General features: G+C 37.9%; 1 protein-coding gene across 1 annotated transcript; it reads right to left on the reverse strand.

Moving 5' to 3' along the window:
- Positions 1 to 9393: 9393 nt before the first annotated feature.
- Positions 9394 to 10252, reverse strand: LOC138904970 (uncharacterized). The gene is made up of 3 exons (XM_070193465.1): positions 10193 to 10252; positions 9537 to 10047; positions 9394 to 9455 (listed from the first exon to the last, which is right to left on the reverse strand). Exons 1-3 carry the CDS (start codon positions 10250 to 10252, stop codon positions 9394 to 9396), a joined length of 633 nt encoding a protein of 210 aa, XP_070049566.1.
- Between the last annotated feature and the right edge of the window lie 8820 nt (positions 10253 to 19072).

The raw sequence follows: 19072 nt of genomic DNA on the forward strand, positions 1-19072 counted from the left end.
ATGTTGCCGAGTGAAGGATTACCTAGCAAATCATTGGTGGAATCTTCGAAGATACAAGACTACCAGTGTTACAATTCGCATTCAAACACTCGGGGGGAATGATACGAGAATACAACAACACTGAATGCTACGTTAACCGGGGAACGAAAATCCAGGAATAGAGTACATCATCGGGACCGGGGATTGCACAGCCAGCCCCGTAGAAACAAGTTATTCAAGATAGCCACAATTCATGGCAATTTCTTTTTTGCATAGCAAAATGCTTATGTACTTTTGAAAATAGAAGGAATTAAATTAAAAGAAATCCTTTTGTTTTTATCTTGTTTCTTGTCTGAACGATGAGTTAATTTTGCCATTTGAAAGTTAAACAAGTACTTCAAATATTAGTGCCGTAATGAAAATGAGACGTCCTCTTCAAGAGCACCGTAAATATAAGAGGGACCTCTCTTATAAAAACTCTCTCGTTAAAGGGTTGGTTCCGGAAGAATCAATGCCCGAAATCTAGAATGCCATCGGGGAAAAATACACCCAAAGCCGTATACGAAAAAGACGCAAAAAGCAAACTTCGCAAATACTCATGGAAACCCTCACGAAAAAGGGATAATACGCGAAACCAAAATGCTTCGAAGAAAAAGCATCCGAGGTTACACATAATAAAGCGCGAACAGAACAACATGCACAGAATACTTGAGCAAGTACGAAAGTTAAAGACTTGCATGAATATTCAAATGAAAGTAAAGACTCAAATGATACTTGAACAAAAAAATATGTTTTTATTTACAAGGATGCATCAAAATGATAAAGGTACAAAATAGAAAAAGAAACAAAAAGCTAAACTGCAGAGTCTCCGGAATCATGAGGAAGAGAAGTATCTGCATCCCCGGGTGTAGTAGATGGTTCCGCTTATGGCTCAACATTTTCCCCAGCTTGGTCTTCGACATCATCGCCTTCCGATCCTTCTTCAGTTTTCGAAAACTCAAAACCGGAATCAGAAGAACCTGGAGCATCAGACTGCGTCGGGAGTCCATTTTTTGCAGCCAACTCAAGCTCTCAGGCATTAGCAATTTCGGAATTAATGTCAATGATACCAGTCTTGGCCTCTTCCAAGGGTTTTCTCCTCATGCTATACATAGAATAAGTTTTTTCAACAATGAGGGAAGCCGCTAGCGCTTGAGTTCTTCTTTGAGTTGAGTAACTTCGGCGGAAAGGTTTTCCCGGGCGGACCTACTAGATTTGAGACTGACGTCGAGCTCACGGATAGTTGAACTAAAGAGCCTATTATGCTCGATAGTTTTCCTCTACTTCTCTTCTAGCTGGGCATGTTTCTCCACCACAACAACAAGCTCTTCACCATTAGAGTTTAAGGCTGTTTCCAAATTAATCACTCTTTCACCGGAGGCAGCCTCACGATCGGTTGCTGCAAGAATAGCGTTCTGGACTTCTGCCCATTTAGCTTTGGCTTCATCAAATATAACCCTCAGTGGCCCAATTTCTTGGCTAATGGTTACCACTTATTGCTCGCTCTACTGCAAACGAGCCTCCAAAACAACGGCCTCGGTATCCTTGGTTTCCAGTTCCGAGAGGCGGAGAAGAGTCTGGTCCCGTTCCCCCAAAAGTTGATCTCGTTCAGAAGTAAGTCCTTCCTTCTCTTGAATCAGCCTTTGAAGGCCCTCAGAAGCAAGAAAGTTGGCCTATAAAACAAAAAGAGGTAAAACTTAGAGTACATTTGTTCAAATGTAGAAGAAATAACAGAAGAAGAAAGGAACGTACCGTTGCGGCATTGTGCATAGCATTGTTCAACAAACACTCCCCCGAGAGTGTCTGAATCTTTTCCCAGTCTTTTTCTGAAGCCAAAGGCTTCAGGTAATTAGCAAGCTCCACCAGTCGGGATAGCAGGTTGCACCCAGTAGAGACCGAAAGAGTAATGTTCCTCCTCATTTGTGGATCTTCAGAAGGGGTAGCATAATGTTTCCCCAAATTCCCATGAACTGGGGACTATGGAGGAGGGATACCTTCTTCATGGTCAGGAGCGGCCGATGGATATGATGTAGCAACCGATGTTTGAAGAGTGGATGAAGATGGAAATGATGTAGTAGTTGATGGTGGTGGTGAAGGTAGAGATGAAGCTGATGGAGTTGAAGAGTGAGAAGCAGCTGCATCAAATGCAGTGCTGGTTATTTGATGCTCGCCAACCAAAGACGGCACGGACCCGGTACTCAGCCCCGCGGTACCGGTTACAGAAATTGGGGCCCGAAAGTAGGAGTTAGCATATTCAACTATATCAGATTCTCCCCAAAGTGTTGAGACGTCATTCTCAGTTGGTGTAATTGTCTCAACAGGTCGAGCATCCTGTTGAGATGATGAGGATCGTTTCCTTCTATGTAAAGAAGCTATCTCATCACTAGCTTCTTCATAATAATAGATTATCACAGTGTCCATGACCGACCCGGAAGGAGGACCAGTCATCATCGCCATTGTAGATGACTCGGGGGCATCAATATTTGCCATCTTATTCTTTTCCCCGGTTGCAGAGGAACGTCTTCTCTTTGGTTGCTTGTTCTCTAGTCGAGGACTCCGTGAAGAAACATTTACGCTTGAAGCAGGCCCGGAGATGCATGTTCGAGTAAGTGCCTCCTGAAGCAGCCTCGCCACATGATAAGTGGGGATTTTGACTACTTATTAGCAACTTTTAGCTTTTGTTTTAGTCTAAAAGCATTGAATGGTGTTCCCAAAACTGATGAAATGTGCAAAATTGCAGGAATGTTGGAAGTTGGACTCCCAAGATGAAATCCGACTCAAAAAGGAGTAATCTAAACACAAGGAAATAAAAGACACAGAAGCTCACAAAGTGCGAACCGCAAAATTCCATCTGCAGCCGTAAACAATGAAGAAAATCCCAGCAGGCTCTCTAGCAAACTACGGATCGCACATGAATTGTGCGGCCGCAAATGACGAGCTGGAGATAACTTCAGAGGGTGTGCAAATTTCCAAAGTCCAAGTCCCTGAAAATTGCGGACCGCACAAGACTTCTGCGGCCGTAGAAGAAGTGCCTTGTGGTCGCAGAAGTAAAGATGTGGACCGCAGTAGACCAGTTGCGGCTGCAGTGATAAATCTGCGGATCGCAAAAACATTGCCTTGCGGTCGCAGTTGAGAATTGTGCGGTCGCAGAATCCCAGTTCCTGCAAGATGAAGAATTCTGTAGACCGCACATGGAATTGTGCAGCCGCAGAACCTCCCGAAGGGCATTTTTGTCCTAAATTTTCAACCTTGTATAAATAGACGAGTATCACAAAATTAGGTTAACTTTTGACATCAGCAAATCCTGTAGCCGTTTTTCTTTGCCTCTTTTGGAAGTTTTCTATATTTTGGAGTATTTTACTATAGAGTTTATCATTTTAACTTTACAATATGAATTTAATTAGTATTTCTTCTTCTATTTCTTCGATTTCAAGCATGAGTAGCTAGATTTTTACTTGGGTTGTGACCCAACCCTAGTGTATAAACCTTATGGGTATCTAATTTAGTGCTTGTTTATGATTGTGTGTTTATTATTTAGCCTTATTCATGCTTTAATTTGTGGAATTAATTGTTGCAAAGATTAGTTCATTCCTAATTGACTTAGTCTCTACTTGAGAAAGAGAGACTGGGTCTAGGAAAATTTGGCTAATAAGAAATTGGGTCAATCGAGAGATTAATTAACTCAATTAAAAGGTTTAACCTAGATATAGTAATAACCCGACTTGAGCTTTTATCAACCTTTTTGTTATGACACATTTTCTAAACAAGCCTTGACCGGCACCCGGTTGCTAAATTTAACCGGGAGAACCATTTACACTTATTAAAACTATTATAACCTCAAAATTTATATGCAACAAGGTAATACTTTAACCAAATACTTTTAATTAATTTGAACAACTAAAATAACCAGCTCTCAAACTTTGTCTGTAGTAACTACTGAAATACTGCTAAGTTATTATCAAAAACATCTGAATCTTAACCTACCGACTGGTCTATAAAGCCTCTACTGATAAACTGACGTACTGCTCAGGACATGAGATTGCCTGGCTAGTTCTCCAAGTAAACAAATAAATAAGTTAATAAAGATGACTCAAAGGAATACTCCACGAACAAAAGCGGAGCTCACCAATAACACTAGAAGAGAGGGAAGTCCTAACTTGTAGCCTGCTCGCCTGCAAAACTGGTTCCTACGTTATACCGCATTCCAACGTAGGTTCCCAAAGGAGAACGTCAGTACCATCCAATGTACTCAGTGAGTCTCAACAACAAGGGACGAAACTTTAATAGAATATACATTACAAATAAAGATTTTGAATGCATGGAAAACATAAAGCTTCTAAGAACAATTCTAAAATAATTGCATAGTACTCCCTCCGTTTCAATTTATGTGAACCCATTTAACTGGGCATGGAGTTTAAGAAAAGAGAGAAGTCTTTTGAACTTGTGGTGTAAAATGAGGCACATATATTTTGTGTTGCTATAAATCATTGCATAAAGGTAAATTATTTTCAAATAAGGAAAGAGGTCATTCTTTTTAACACGAACAAAAAAGAAAATAGGTTCACATAAATTGAAATGGAGTGAGTAGAATTTTATAAATATTCTAAAAGAAATTCCTTTCTTTTTCTTTCTTATAAAAAAAAATACTTCAATTTATACTTCGGGAGTTCCAACTATCCTGACTTATTTCTGTCTTAGTCACCGTGTGATTGGCACGGGTTTGATCCTAACCTGATTGAATAGGCCCAATCCACGAGGTGCCACTCGCTTCATGGTTCTCAACGCTCATGTATCATACCTTAGCCTGGCTAAGTAAATTCTCAGCAACGAGACCCTCGGCTCATGTGCTCCCTACTTTGGCACAAGTAGTTTCAGAAAGTTAGCGCCTTGGTCAGGACCCTCGACCTAGACGATGACCCCTTCTTAGAATAGAGGATACTCCCAAAAACCATTTCTTTCTTAAACTTCTTCTTGTGACTTTTCAAGTCTAAATCTTTTCTGAAACATCCTATATATACTCATACTGGTTTCCTTATATGTAAATCATGGCATAAGAATGAAATAAACATTCAAAAGTATTTCTAAAGATTCTTGCTTTTTCATGAATTTTCAACATGAAAATGGCATATAAGAATAACGCAACAATCTAAAAATTTATGCACATATATCATAATAAATCACCTAAACTTTAGCTAGAACAATTCTAAGTTAATAAGTACTCACTCGCTCCGATTAAGTACATATTAACTTTTTTAAGCAATTCATCGAACACCTTGTATGCGTGCTTTTGTGAGTTAAACTACTTTAGTAAAAGGTTATATCAACTCACCTCAAAACTCCTCAAGCCAATACGTAGGCTCCAATCCAATTTATACCCGTCAAACAATCGATTCTACAATAACCAATATATTTTAATTAATTTAAAAGTTTCACACCTAAACATTGAACTTACTGTTGATACAGAGGAAGAAGGAAATTAACTATTCAATTCTTACCTACTACTACTGTAGGATAATTGACTATAGAGAATTTTATATACCTGAGTTCAAGAACTAGTAATTTGTAAAGAAATCCAAAACTTTCCGTTGTATGCGTGAGTAAGCAGCCTCTGTTTTGTGGCTCTCTGTTTCGTGAGTGAACAGAACACTAGTTCTGTTTTTCGTGTAAGGCTTTTTAGCCTTCTGCCTTTTGCGTGAATGAACATAAACCTATTGTTTAAGGCTTTAAGCCTTTTGTCTTCCTATTTTATGGGCTTTAGGCTGGCCCCCTTTTTTTTTTATTTTGACCCCCTTTTTTTAACTTAACTAATAATTAATGATACCCACTTTTAATAATTAATAATATTAAAATTATTAATATTTCCCTAATTGTATATCCAATTATTTTTAAATAGAGATGTAACTCAAAAGTCAATCACTAGGGTTTAAATTCGTAATAGAAGTATAATTTTTATGTACTCAAGGCAAGTTTAAAAATTAAATTCTATAATGAGCATGTGTTGAAACATTTATAGATTTGAGGAGTGTTACAATCTTCCCTCCTTAGAAACATTCATCCTCGAATGTTGCTAGCACTACTCACTTGAACTTCTTAAGTTTTCTTAGCACTACTCACTTTCCCAAGGGACTCAAAATTTTGGCTAACTCCCAAAATTTTCAAAACTTTCGGCAGAGTCTCCCCTGTAAATTGGACTATCCAAAAAAATATCCCTATCACTAATACCATAACTACACCAACAACAACCAAGTATACCATAACAGGCCATTCATAGGCACCATACACAGCTCATAAACTAATTACTCACACTCCGGCAAGGAGGTACCACAATAACCAACCAAAAATCTAAAGCACAACACTTCAGAAAAAGTAAATTACTTTAATGAATTAAATGTACTCTGGCATGGTACTAAATTATTTAATAACTAAATATGCTCTGACAGAAACTAAATTACTTCAACGACTAAGTATAATCTAGTAAGGACATAAACACTTGCTAACTTGTATTTAATAAATGAAATGTAAATGTCAAGCCAAACCTAGGTTCACATACCTTGTTCCTCAAATAAATAAGGATACTTCTTCCTCATATCTTCCTCAACCTCTCACGTAGCCTCTTTTGAATCATGATTACTCCATAAAACTTTTATCGATGCTATATCTTTTGTTCTCAACTTTCTTACTTGCCTATCGAGAATTTCTATAGGTACATCTTCATAAGTCTAGCCTTCTTTAATTTCTATGGTATCGGCATGTATTATACGAACTTCATCATGAATATACTTTCTAAGTATATACATATGAAATACATGATGAATAGAGGACAATTCAACGGGCAACGCTAGTTCATAAGCCATTTTCCCTTCTTTTCTATAATCTCATAAGGTCTGATAAACCTAGGACTAAGTTTCCCTTTCTTACCGAACCTCATAACTCCTTTCATTGGTGAAACTTTCTAAAATACCTTGTCACCAACCATGAACTCTAAGTCACGGTGCTTCTTGTCAGAATAGGACTTTTGACGACTCTGAGCCGCTTTCAGTCTTTCTCTGATTAGCTGGAATTTCTCTAATGCCTCACAAACAAACTCTGGACAAATCAACGGCACCTCTGCTGGTTCAAACCAACCCACTAGAGACCTACATCTTTGCCCATACGACGCTTCATAAGAAGCCATACCAATGCTGGCCTGATAGTTGTTATTGTAAGAAAACTCTATAAGTGGTAAGTGATCATCCCAATTACCTCCAAAATCTATAACACATGCTCGCAACATATCTTCGAAAGTTTGAATGGTCCTTTCTGCCTGACCATCGGTCTGTGGATGGGAATCGGTGCTCAAATTGACCTTGGTACCTAATCTTTTCTGAAATGCCTGTCAAAAATGTGTCATGAACTGAGGGCCTCTGTCAGATATGATTGAAACTGGAGTACCATGCAATCGGACTATTTCTTTGATGTATAACTGCGCATACTGCTCTGCGGAATCTGTCGTCTTTACTGGTAGGAAATGGGAGGACTTTGTGAGTCGGTCTACAATAACCCAAATAAAATCATGCTTACGGTATGTGCAAGGAAGACCTACTACGAAATCCATATTAATCATATCCCATTTCCACTGTGGTATTTCTATATCTTGAGCTAGGCCACCAGGCCTCTGATGCTCGGCTTTGACTTGCTGGTAATTCAACAGTTGGCCACATGATTTGTTACTTGCTTCTTCATGCCTTTCCACCAATACAACTTTTTCAAGTCCAGATATATTTTGGTAGCACCTGGATGGATAAAGTACCTCGAACTGTGAGCTTCTTCCATTATGTCCTTCCTAAGCCCATCTACATCAGGCACACATAACCAATCATTCAACTTCAAAAATCCATCATTTCCCAGAGTGAAAGCAGTGATTTCTTTGTTTCTGACTCCTTCTTTTAACTTCACTAAGTACGGATCTTCATCTTGCTTAGCCTTAACATGCACAACAAGAGAGGATTGAGCTAAGGCATAAGTAGTTATACCTCCTTCTTCGGTCTCATCCAATATAATTCCATCATTTGCTAGTTTTTAAATTTCTCGACCTAAAGTTCGCCTTTGTATTGCAATATGTGCCAGGACAACCATTGACTTCCTACTAAGTGCATCTTCTACCACATTAGCTTTGCCGGGGTGATAAAGGATATTGATGTCATAATCCTTCAATAGCTCGAGCCACCTTCTCTATCTCAAATTTAACTCTTTCTGCTTGAAAATGTACTGGAGGCTTTTGTGATATGTAAATACTTCACAATGCTTGCCATATAGGTAGTGTCGCCATATCTTTAATGCAAACACCACTGGTGCAAGCTCCAAGTCATGTGTGGGGTAGTTCTTCTCATGATTCTTTAACTGCCTGGAAGCATAAGCAATAACTTTTCCATCTTGCATAAGAACACACCCCAGACCAACTCTGGAGGCATCACAATACACTGTGAACCCACCCGAACCTGTCGGCAAGGTTAACACAGGTGCAGTGGTCAACCTCTTCTTTAACTCTTGAAAACTCTGCTCACAAGCGTCTGACCACTGGAACTTAACTGCTTTCTAGGTCAACTTAGTTAATGGAGCTGAAAGTGAGGAAAATCCCTCTACAAACCTTCTATAGTAGCCAGCTAATCCCAAGAAACTCCTAATTTCAGTTGGTGTTGTCGACCTTGGCCAGTTCTTGACTGCTTCTGTCTTCTGAGGGTCTACTTTTATGCCCTCATTAGATACCACGTGGCCTAAGTGCCACTGACTGCAACCAGAACTCACATTTTGAAAGCTTGGCATAAAGCTCATTCTCCTTCAAGGTCTACAAGGCTATTCTGAGGTGTTCTGCATGCTCATCGTTGCTCTCAGAGTATACCAAAATATCGTCTATAAACACGATAATAAAGTTATCAAGGAATGGTTTGAAAACTTTGTTCATGAGGTCCATGAATACAACTTGAGCATTTGTCAACCCGAAGGACATCACTAGAAATTCATAGTGCCCGTAGCGAGTTCTAAAGGCTGTTTTAGATATATCCTCTTCTCTGATTCTCAACTGATGGTACCCCGACCTCAAGTCTATCTTTGAAAAGTACTTTGTACCCTGAAGTTGATCAAATAAATCATCAATTCTTGGCAGTGGGTACTTGTTCTTAATGGTAACTTTATTCAATTGTCGATAGTCGACGCACATTTTGAGATACCCATATTTTTTCTTGACAAACAGGACCGGGGCACCCCACGGTGAAACACTCGGCCTGATGAAGCCCTTGTCAAGAAGGTCTTTCAATTGTTCTCTTAACTCATTAAGTTCTGCTGGAGCCATCCTATAAGGAGGTATAGATATGGGCTGAGTGTCTAGCATGAGATCATCTAGGAAACTTCTAGAAATTCTCTAACAACTGGCACGGACTGAAGAGCTGGTGGTTCTGATTCTGCATTAATGATATGAGACAAATAGGCAAGACACCCTTTGCCGATCATTTGTTGTGCCTTAAGGTAAGAAATAAACTTACCTCTAAGCGATGCTGAATTACCTTTCCACTCTAAGACTTCTTCATTTGGAAATTGGAACCTGACTATCTTGGCACGACAATCTAACATGGCATAGCAGGAACACAACCAATCCATACCCATGATCACATCGAAATCCACCATTTCTAACTCTATGAGATTGGCCTCGGTGTTGCGACCTTGGACTGAAACTATACAACCTCTATAGACTCTTGTGGCTTCCACTGACTCGCCAACTGGAGTAGATACTAGGAATGGCTCACTAAGTTGTTCAGGTTCTAGCCCGAGGTTAATTGCAAAGTATGGAGTCACATACGAAAATGTTGAACCTGGATCAATTATGGCATAAGCATTATGTGAGCAGACTAGAATTATACATGTAATAACTTCTGCAGATGCCTCTGCACTCTGACGATCAAGTGTAGCAAACAAATGGAGTTGTCCCCCTCCGTGAGTAACTCGATCTGTACCTATGCCTACTCCATGCCCGGCCTGATTATGAGAACCACGAGCCTGAGGTAGTGCAACTGTAGTAGTTGAGGAACTAGAAGGACGAGTTGATCCCCCACTGAATTACGTCGCAACTTTGGGCAGTTTACCTTTATATGACCACTGTCTCCGCAATGATAGAAACCGTGAAACCCAAGCTTGCACTGACCTGAATGTTGTCGCTTGTATGTTCCACAAAGACCTTGTTGTTGTGAATGTTGCTCAACATGACTCTGGCTATGTGAGGATGATGTCCTAAAATTCTGATTCTAGCGAGACTGGTTTCCATAACTCTGAGTATGTCTGAAGGAAGACACACCACCTGACTGATGACTGCACTGAGCTGGTGCTAATGAATCCTTATTGGAGGAACCCCTTCCACCTCCGCTGGATGTACCATTAAACCCGCCCGCTGTCCGGGCTTTCTTGTTATGCTCTTTTTGTTCTCTCCTTTGTTGTCTGTCTTTTTCTAAGTGCTTGGCAAATCCCACAACAGAGGAGAAAGCTATCATTCCTACCGCAACAGCTGATGTCGTACCTTAATATGGTAATCCAAACCGCCAACAAACCTGCGGATCTTTACTTTTTCTGCCTTAACCATGCGAGGAGCATGCTTAGCCAAACTTATGAATTCCATGTAGTACTCTTGCATACTTTTATTCCCTTTTTTGAGCTGCTCTAACTCTGTAGCCTTAGCTTCCCTATCCTCTTCTAGTATAAAATTAGTCATGAAGGCCTCTTAAAATTCTTCCCAAGTAGGAGGACCATCATCTTCATCTCTTTCCTTTTCCCACATCTCAAACTAAGCGTCGGCCACATCTCTAAGCTGGTGAGCAGCCAGCTCCACAGCTTCATCATCAAATGCCTTCATCGCTCGGAGGGCTTTCTTGACACCCTCCAGCCACAACATTGGATCTTCATCAACTATAGTACCACAAAATAATGGAGGACTCAGCTTTAAAAATTTATTCACTCTTAAGGACTCAAAATTGTTCTGTCTATTTGATTAAGGTAGAATCTCATCTTTTCTCTCATTTTGGTTGGCCATGAAGGCTTTAAACATCTCCATAGCACTGTTGACAGCATTAAACATCTGACCCACCTCTAGAGATATAGTTGTCTGAGCAGGAGCTGTTGTTAGGGGCGGAACTGGATCCTGAGGTATTAGCTCATCATGCTCCACCCCTTCTTCATGTTCAACCAGGGGTACTTGAACCCCCTTTGTGGATTTACCCTTCCTTTTCTGAGTTGAAGCCTTCTTAGTTCGACCTTGAGCCACAATAGTAGCAATAGTTTCTTGAGTAGCATCCTGAGTGTCGGTGTCAGAGTTGCGAGTACGAGCCATTTCTGCGAGTTTTGGAGAAACGAATACATTAGATAATTTCTTAGAGGTAGGCTCTACTGCACGATCTAAAGTATGAAAAAAATGAGACTATTCCTAAATGCTTGTAGCTTCCTACTTATAAGTATGGAGCGCTTCATACCCATAAATAAGACTCTACATATACGACTTCATAGACCCCTAGGACTCCATAAACCTGAGGCTCTGATACCAAGTTTGTCACGACCCATTTTCTGAACAAGCCGTGACCGGCACCTGGTCGCTAAATTTAACCGGGTGAACCATCTGCACTTATTAAAACTATTATAACCTCAAACTTTATATGCAACAAGGAAATACTTTAATTAAATACTTTTAATTAATTTGAATATCTAAAATAACCAGATCCCAAACTTTGTTCGTAGTAACTACTGAAATACTGCTAAGTTATTATCAAAAACATTCGAATCTTAACCCACCGACTAGTCTATGAAGCCTCTACTGATAAACTGACGCACTGCTCGGGACATGAGATTGCCTGGCTAGTTCTCCAAGTAAACAAAGAAATAAATAAATAAAGATGACTCAAAGGAATACTCCACAAACAAAAGCGTAGCTCACCAATAACACTAGAAGAGAGGGAAGTCCTAACTTGTAGCCTGCTCGCCTGCAAAACCGGTTCCTATGTTGTACCACAGACCAATGTAGGTTCCCAAAATAGAACGTTAGTACCATCCATTGTACTCAGTGAGTCTCGACAACAGGGGACAAAACTTTAATAGAATATACATTACAAATAAAGATTCTGAATGCATTGAAAACATAAAGCTTCTAAGAACAATTCTAAAATAATTGCATAGTAGCAGTTTATGAATATTCTAAAAGAAATTCCTTTCTTTTTATTTCTTATAAAAAAAAATACTTCACTTTATACTTCGGGAGTTTCAACTATCCTGACTTATTTTTGTCTTAGTCACCCTGTGATTGGCACGGGTTCGATCCCAACCTGATCGAATAGGCCTCATCCACGAGGTGCCACTCGCTTCATGGTTCTCAGCGCTCATGTATCATACCTTAGCCTGGCTAAGTAAATTCTCAGCAACGAGACCCTCGGCTCGTGTGCTCCCTACTTTGGCACAAGTAGTTTCAGGAAGTCAGCACCTTGGTCAGGACCCTCGGCCTGGACGATGACCCCTTCTCAGAATAGAGGATACTCCCCAAAATCATTTATTTCTTAAACTTCTTCTTGTGATTTTTAAAGTCTAAATCTTTTCTGGAACATCCTATACATACTCATATTGGTATCCTTACATGTAAAGCATGGCATAAGAATGAAATAAACATTCAAAAGTATTTCTAAAGATTCTTGCTTTTTCATGAATTTTCAACATGAAAATGGCATATAAGAATAACACAACAATCTAAACATTTATGCACATATATCATAATAAATCATCTAATCTTTAGCTAGAACAAGTCTAAGTTAATAAGTACTCACTCGCTCCGATTAAGTACATATTAACTCTTTTAAACAACTCATCGAACACCTTGCATGCGTGCTTTTGTGAGTTAAACCACTTTAGTAAAAGGTTATATCAACTCACCTCAAAACTCCTCGAGCCAATACGTAAGCTCCAGTCCAATTAATTTTACAACAACCAGTGCATTTTAATTAATTTAAAAGTTTCACACCTAAACATTGAACTTACTGTTGATATCAACTCACCTCAAAACTCCTCGAGCCAATACGTAAGCTCCAGTCCAATTTATTTTACAACAACCAGTGCATTTTAATTAATTTAAAAGTTCCACATCTAAATATTGAACTTACTGTTGATACAGAGGAAGAAGGGAATTAACTATTAAATTCTTACTTATTACTACTATAGGATAATTGACAATAGGGAATTTTATATACTTGAGTTTAAGAACTAGTGATTTGTAAAGAAACCCCAAACTTTTTGTTGCCTGCGTGAGTAAGCAGCCTATGTTTTGTGGCTCTCTGTTTCGTGAGTGAACTTGACACTAGTTCTGTTTTTCGTATAAGGCTTTTTAGCCTTCTGCCTTTTGCGTGAATGAACAGTACCTATTGTTTAAGGCCTTAAGCCTTTTGTCTTCCCATTTTATGGGCTTTAGGCTAGCCTCTCCCCTGGTTATTTTGACCCTCTTTTTTTAACTTAACTAATAATTAATGATACATATTTTTAATAATTAATAATATTAAAATTATTAATATTTCCCTAATTGTATATCCAATTATTTTTAAATAGAGAAGTAACTCAAAAGTCAATCACCAGAGTTTAAATCCGTAATAGAAATATAATTTTTATGCACTCAAGGCAAGTTTAAAAATTAAATTCTATAATTTGCGTGTGTTAAAACTTTTATAGATTTGAGGAGTGTTACACTTTTTGTGTGATACCCATTTGGACTTGAGAAAGCCAAGTTAGGCAAAATCACTCCTTGACCGAGAGATATTGAGTGGGTAGTTGAGAGTTGATAGCTATGATACACCCCAATCAAGAAAATAAGCATTAAGGTTTATATCCCATTAGGCGAATACTTAGGCGATGGTCATAGCCCTAGGCTTTTTACAAACTAGAGAAACATCAAAAATAATTATCCTAGTCTTAATTCTTTACTTTGCAATCCTTAGCTTTAAAATAGAAATAGAAACAATACCAATTTGTGGAAGTGCAAATTAAGATAATTCAAATTCACGCACTACGATATATACTCATAACTCCCATCTAGCTCCCTGTGGATTCGATCCCGACTCTTCGTTGGGTTACTATAATTGCAATCAACCGCGTCATACCTTGTTTTGAGGTGTGCATTGCGCGATAGGTCACCGCATCAGCAGGGACAGCCAAAACATCCTCCTCGGGGACATCAACTGAGCCTTTCGTGAACAAGTCAGAACGGTTCAATGAAGTTCTTCATATACAAAAAGTGAAAACAAGGTAAAATAAAGTTACCATGATTTTTGGCCTTCCACCCGTATTTAAGGGACAACTCTTTCCACAAATGAGTTTCGGGCGTTGTGATGTCCAAGATCTTCTGAATTCACCGGTCCAAGACTTCTACCATCGGTGGGGTCTATCGAGTCGTTGTAACATATGAAGGTTGAAGGATCAATATATGCATGAAAGAATATTTAGTAAGAGAAAGTGTATTAAAGGGAACTTACGAGAACGGTTCCAAGCAACCGTAAAGGATGAAGTTGTTGTTGGAATAATGTCACTAGTGGCAACTGCAACGAACTGTTCCATCCACCCACGGTCATTGTCATCATCCATGCTAGTCAATAAAGCATGGTGGCTACGTTTACAGAGATTTATCATACCTCCCAAAAATATCTTGGGGGAATAAAGGTTCATCATACGAGCTAATGATAGCTCTTCCCCAATTTCCTGACACAGGCGTTGGAAGCAGGTAACCATCCTCCATACTGAAGGGCTCACCTGTACCAAGCACACTTGGTAGCGAAGGCAAAATTTCGCAATCACGGGATCGAGCTCTCCGCTCAAAGAAAACGCACCTAAAGTAAAGGAATACGTGAAAAATATGTAAAACCTTCCTTGGAAAGGGTCACTCGCTCCGATAAATCAGGAGCAATAATATCTAACTCAGGAAAGCGGCAGTCCTCCTTCATAGTAGGAATACTGGAAGGACGAATAGAAGAAGGGTACCTACTAACAACCCATGTGCGAGGTTTAGCAGTAGGAAATTTCTCTTCAAAATTCTTCGAAGTACTAAGCCTTCTTGGGATGATGGAACCTACTGTTGGAGGAACAGAATCCTCAGTTTTGTTCTTGCCCTTTGAAGAACTAGCACGTTTTGAAGAGGAAGCCATTGGAATAGAAGAAAGGAAAATTTCTTGTTCGAAGAAGATCAGAGAAAGGCTGGGAAATAGAGATGCGAGTTAGAAGTTTGAGAAATTATGAAGTATATAAGAGGAGGCTGATGCGTATAAGTAAAATTTTGGCGGCTAAATTCATGGCTATGATTACCTCGATAATCGGCAAAAGTTGTGTTGAATCATGGGATGACGCGTGTTCGGGGCATTAAATGCGGAGAGGCGTGCGTCTAATCAACTGTCAGAAAACTTCAAAGGGAGTTATATTAATTCCCGCCAAAAAGGTGCTTTCTACCAACTTCCCAGTAACTCAAGATTGTGTCACCGGAAAGCAGGGAGATTATCTGTATAGGAAAAAATACGACATGACATGTGGCCGCTTAAAGGAAGGACACGTGGAACACAAGATGGCGATGGCCACCAATGACCACCGAGCATAGCTATTCTGCTTGTCATCGGAAGGAATAACGATCATAAAAGGAGTATTAAATGCTTTGCGCCCGGTAACATTTAATACAGAATATTTTGCAGTATTAAGGATGATGGTCCGTTACAAGGAATTTGGCATTTATGTCTAACGTTACATCTTCATCAATGACCCTTATAATTGACATTAAAGAAGGGCATGATCCTATGACTTCCTTTCCTAGACATAGCTATAAATAGAGAGCTCAGTTATCATTGTAAATGACATGAATTTTCTGACTGACTTACACTACATTCTATACAGCATTTTAATACAATTTTATTTTCTCGTTTTTGATATCATCATTGTTGTGTCCGAAAATTCTGTTCCCGGACCCATCAGCTCTGTCGTTCCATCTACATTCTAAGGCTAATTATTTATATTTCATCAGTTATTTCATTATCTTTTGGATCAAATAAATTCTCTTGTCTAGAAACTATGAACAAATTCAACTGTATCGTTTTACGGGTAAACAAAACGGACTAACGGAGTATACAAGAAATCAAGTTGAGGTGAATTGTATAGCAGTCCAAGTTTCAAAAAAATTGAGAAAAGCTTGTGTGTTGTTAATCGTCACCTTTTCAATGATTATTTTAGGTAATAATTTCTTAGATGAACACTTTTTCTTTTTTTCTTTTGACATATCACATTCCATTGTCAAAAATGCCAAAGAATTAATTACTACTAGTTTTTTTTGCATTTTTTCCGGTGGAAATTGTAATATTTTAGTGACAGGAAGGGAATCGAGAATTTATGGCTACCTTGCACCAAAGCATCTTCAGTAATCTATTCCTCGTAGAATTTATTTATGGAAAGAAAGAGAAACCCTTAACAGAAAAATATGGCAACATAAATTTCATGGATTGGAAGACAAACTAATAAAAGAAAAAAGAAAACGAAAAATCATGAATGAAATATTTCCGGTCTATCACTGTCTTCTTGGTACTTTTCGCCAATCAAAATGGCAGACTTTTCTTCATCATAGTGGTCTAGTAACATAACAATAGCCATATGTTTATTTGGGTGGTCCTACCCTATTGTCTCAATATTCATTCCAAGATAAGTCTTTGACCTAATCCTTTGAGATGATTATACTAATTTTATCAAGATTTTTAGATGAAGCTTCTCTTTAAACTGCATGATACGTAAGTTAATACTGAACTTTACGCAAATAGTTGGTCAAATCCATCCGTTATTTTTTCTAACCGATATATACAAATTAAGCAGTGGAATGTGTAACTATTTAAGTTAATTATTCAACATTAAAAGAGGTAATTATTTATTATTACAAACAAATTAAATATATTAAATTTTCCATATATATATAATTCGAACAAAAAATGTGAATAATATTATAATTGCTGTAAATACTGAACATACACACACTCTATATATGTGTGTATGTTTACTCGTATAAATATACATATGGATATAGAAAGAGATAAAAGGTTACCTTTTATTTGATGAGATTACACAAAAAAGAGCTTTTTATTCTAGTGAGTGACTCATCAATCCTCCAGAAAAGGACCATATGCTTCATTGATTCCTAAAATATGTATACTTTAGGATAGTTGACGAAGCATCTTTGTTGGCATTTGCTCAAAGTAGCCAACGAATTATGCCTTAATTATTCCGCAAATTTACCCTATACTAAAACAATAATAGAGTGCCAAGTAAAGATTTCGTAACACATTAAGCAATTGTGACACTTGAGGGAAGGAAATTGATTGTCGGATTAAGATGGCAATCGATTAAAGCAAACGTGTATTAATTTGCTAGTATCTATTTTGTATAGCATGTTAGTTTCCTAGTGGGCTTGTATTTACACGTGCAACCATTTGTTAATGTACTTTTGTCAACAATTTAACCAAAAGTATTGATAATGCACCATTGGCAACTGGCAAAATAGTTGGGTAGCTTTTTTTTAAAGCAAGAGAATGTAATAAAATTAAACAAATTCTTGAATTTTATCATAATCCTAGTAAGAGAAAATTAGTTCATTAGCTAAATCCAAGGACAGCATTGAGAATTAATCCTGAATAAACATAATTATAGATAGAATAAAAAGATGAGAAAATAACAAGTGGTTGAATCCAGATTAATGTTGGTGAGTAGAAATGGAAGTTGTAAGTTTTCATTAAAGATTGTGAATTTACAATGGAAGCTTTTGTACAATTAATCATCAGCTTGTAATCCACACAGATGTAGGCAATGTTAATCTAGAAATTTTTCCGAGAAGGATGAGAATTGAGAGTTATATCTCAGAAAGAGCAACGAATAGAATAGGAATACCACCTAAGCGTATGGTGGATTAATGTGTTTCCTCCCCTTTTACCAGATATTTTGGTTTCGAGCTCTATTTTTTTTGAATAATTAGAGTAGAACATGATGATGTAACAAGTGCATCACAGTTTCCTTCTAGTTAATGATGTCCAAGAGGGAAGAGATAGGCCCAATATATGTCAAGATCATAAAAGACTTGTGGAGACGAGCCATGAGAGTATTTCCATTAAACTCGTGTCCACTACTATTTTAAAAATGACACTGATTGGCAAAAGAAGCCAAGTCTAATGTGTACCCTTAGGATATAAAATTATACTATCATGAAAATAATTCACATTTTGTGTTTGGTTTGGATTCGTTTTTCTTTTGTTTCTATAATTATTTTGTGGGAAAGTTCAAAACTTTGGAAGAAGTACGATGGTTTACTGTTCCAATCCTTGGAAATAGATCACACTCCGCCTCCACTCATTACTTTACGGAACATTTCTTTTGTAAAAACAATTAAAGTATTCGATTTTAATATGATAATAAAATTTTATAAAGCTTTAGTGTTTCTTTTTAAATTTCTTGTCGACTAAACGAATCGATGAAAACCTAGAGAAATTGGCAATTCATGTTATATAGGTAGAAACAATTGGTGACATAATTATCTTGTTAAGACTAATTTGAAGAAATAAGACAATCAACATTAATAGTCTTAATACTCCACAGAATTATTTGGTACATATGAATATTTTGGTCCAAGGAATTACACATGATCATGAGATTCTTATTAAAAATCTGAAAGGTGAAAGAAAATCTGAAAGGTGAAAGATCAGGGGGACAGATATACCGATAGTTTCAATTCACTATACTAGGACATGGCTATGGTACTAAAAAGAAATATGGAAAGACTATTTTAGAGTTTTTCTTTAACTTCTAATTTTGTTTCAGCTAACAACGGAGTATTTTAAAAATACAAAATTACACTTTGTTAAAAGATACAAGAGCGGGTTCAAGAATAATCAAATGACTACATGCTTACACGAATATATGACACTTCAGCTGTGTATCTCCCATGTATCTATGTGTATCTTTTGTGTATTAAATATGTATCACTCGTATATCTCTTGTACATTCA

Source organism: Nicotiana tomentosiformis, chromosome 2 (assembly GCF_000390325.3).
Source record: "Nicotiana tomentosiformis chromosome 2, ASM39032v3, whole genome shotgun sequence".
Classification (NCBI taxonomy): domain Eukaryota; kingdom Viridiplantae; phylum Streptophyta; class Magnoliopsida; order Solanales; family Solanaceae; genus Nicotiana; species Nicotiana tomentosiformis.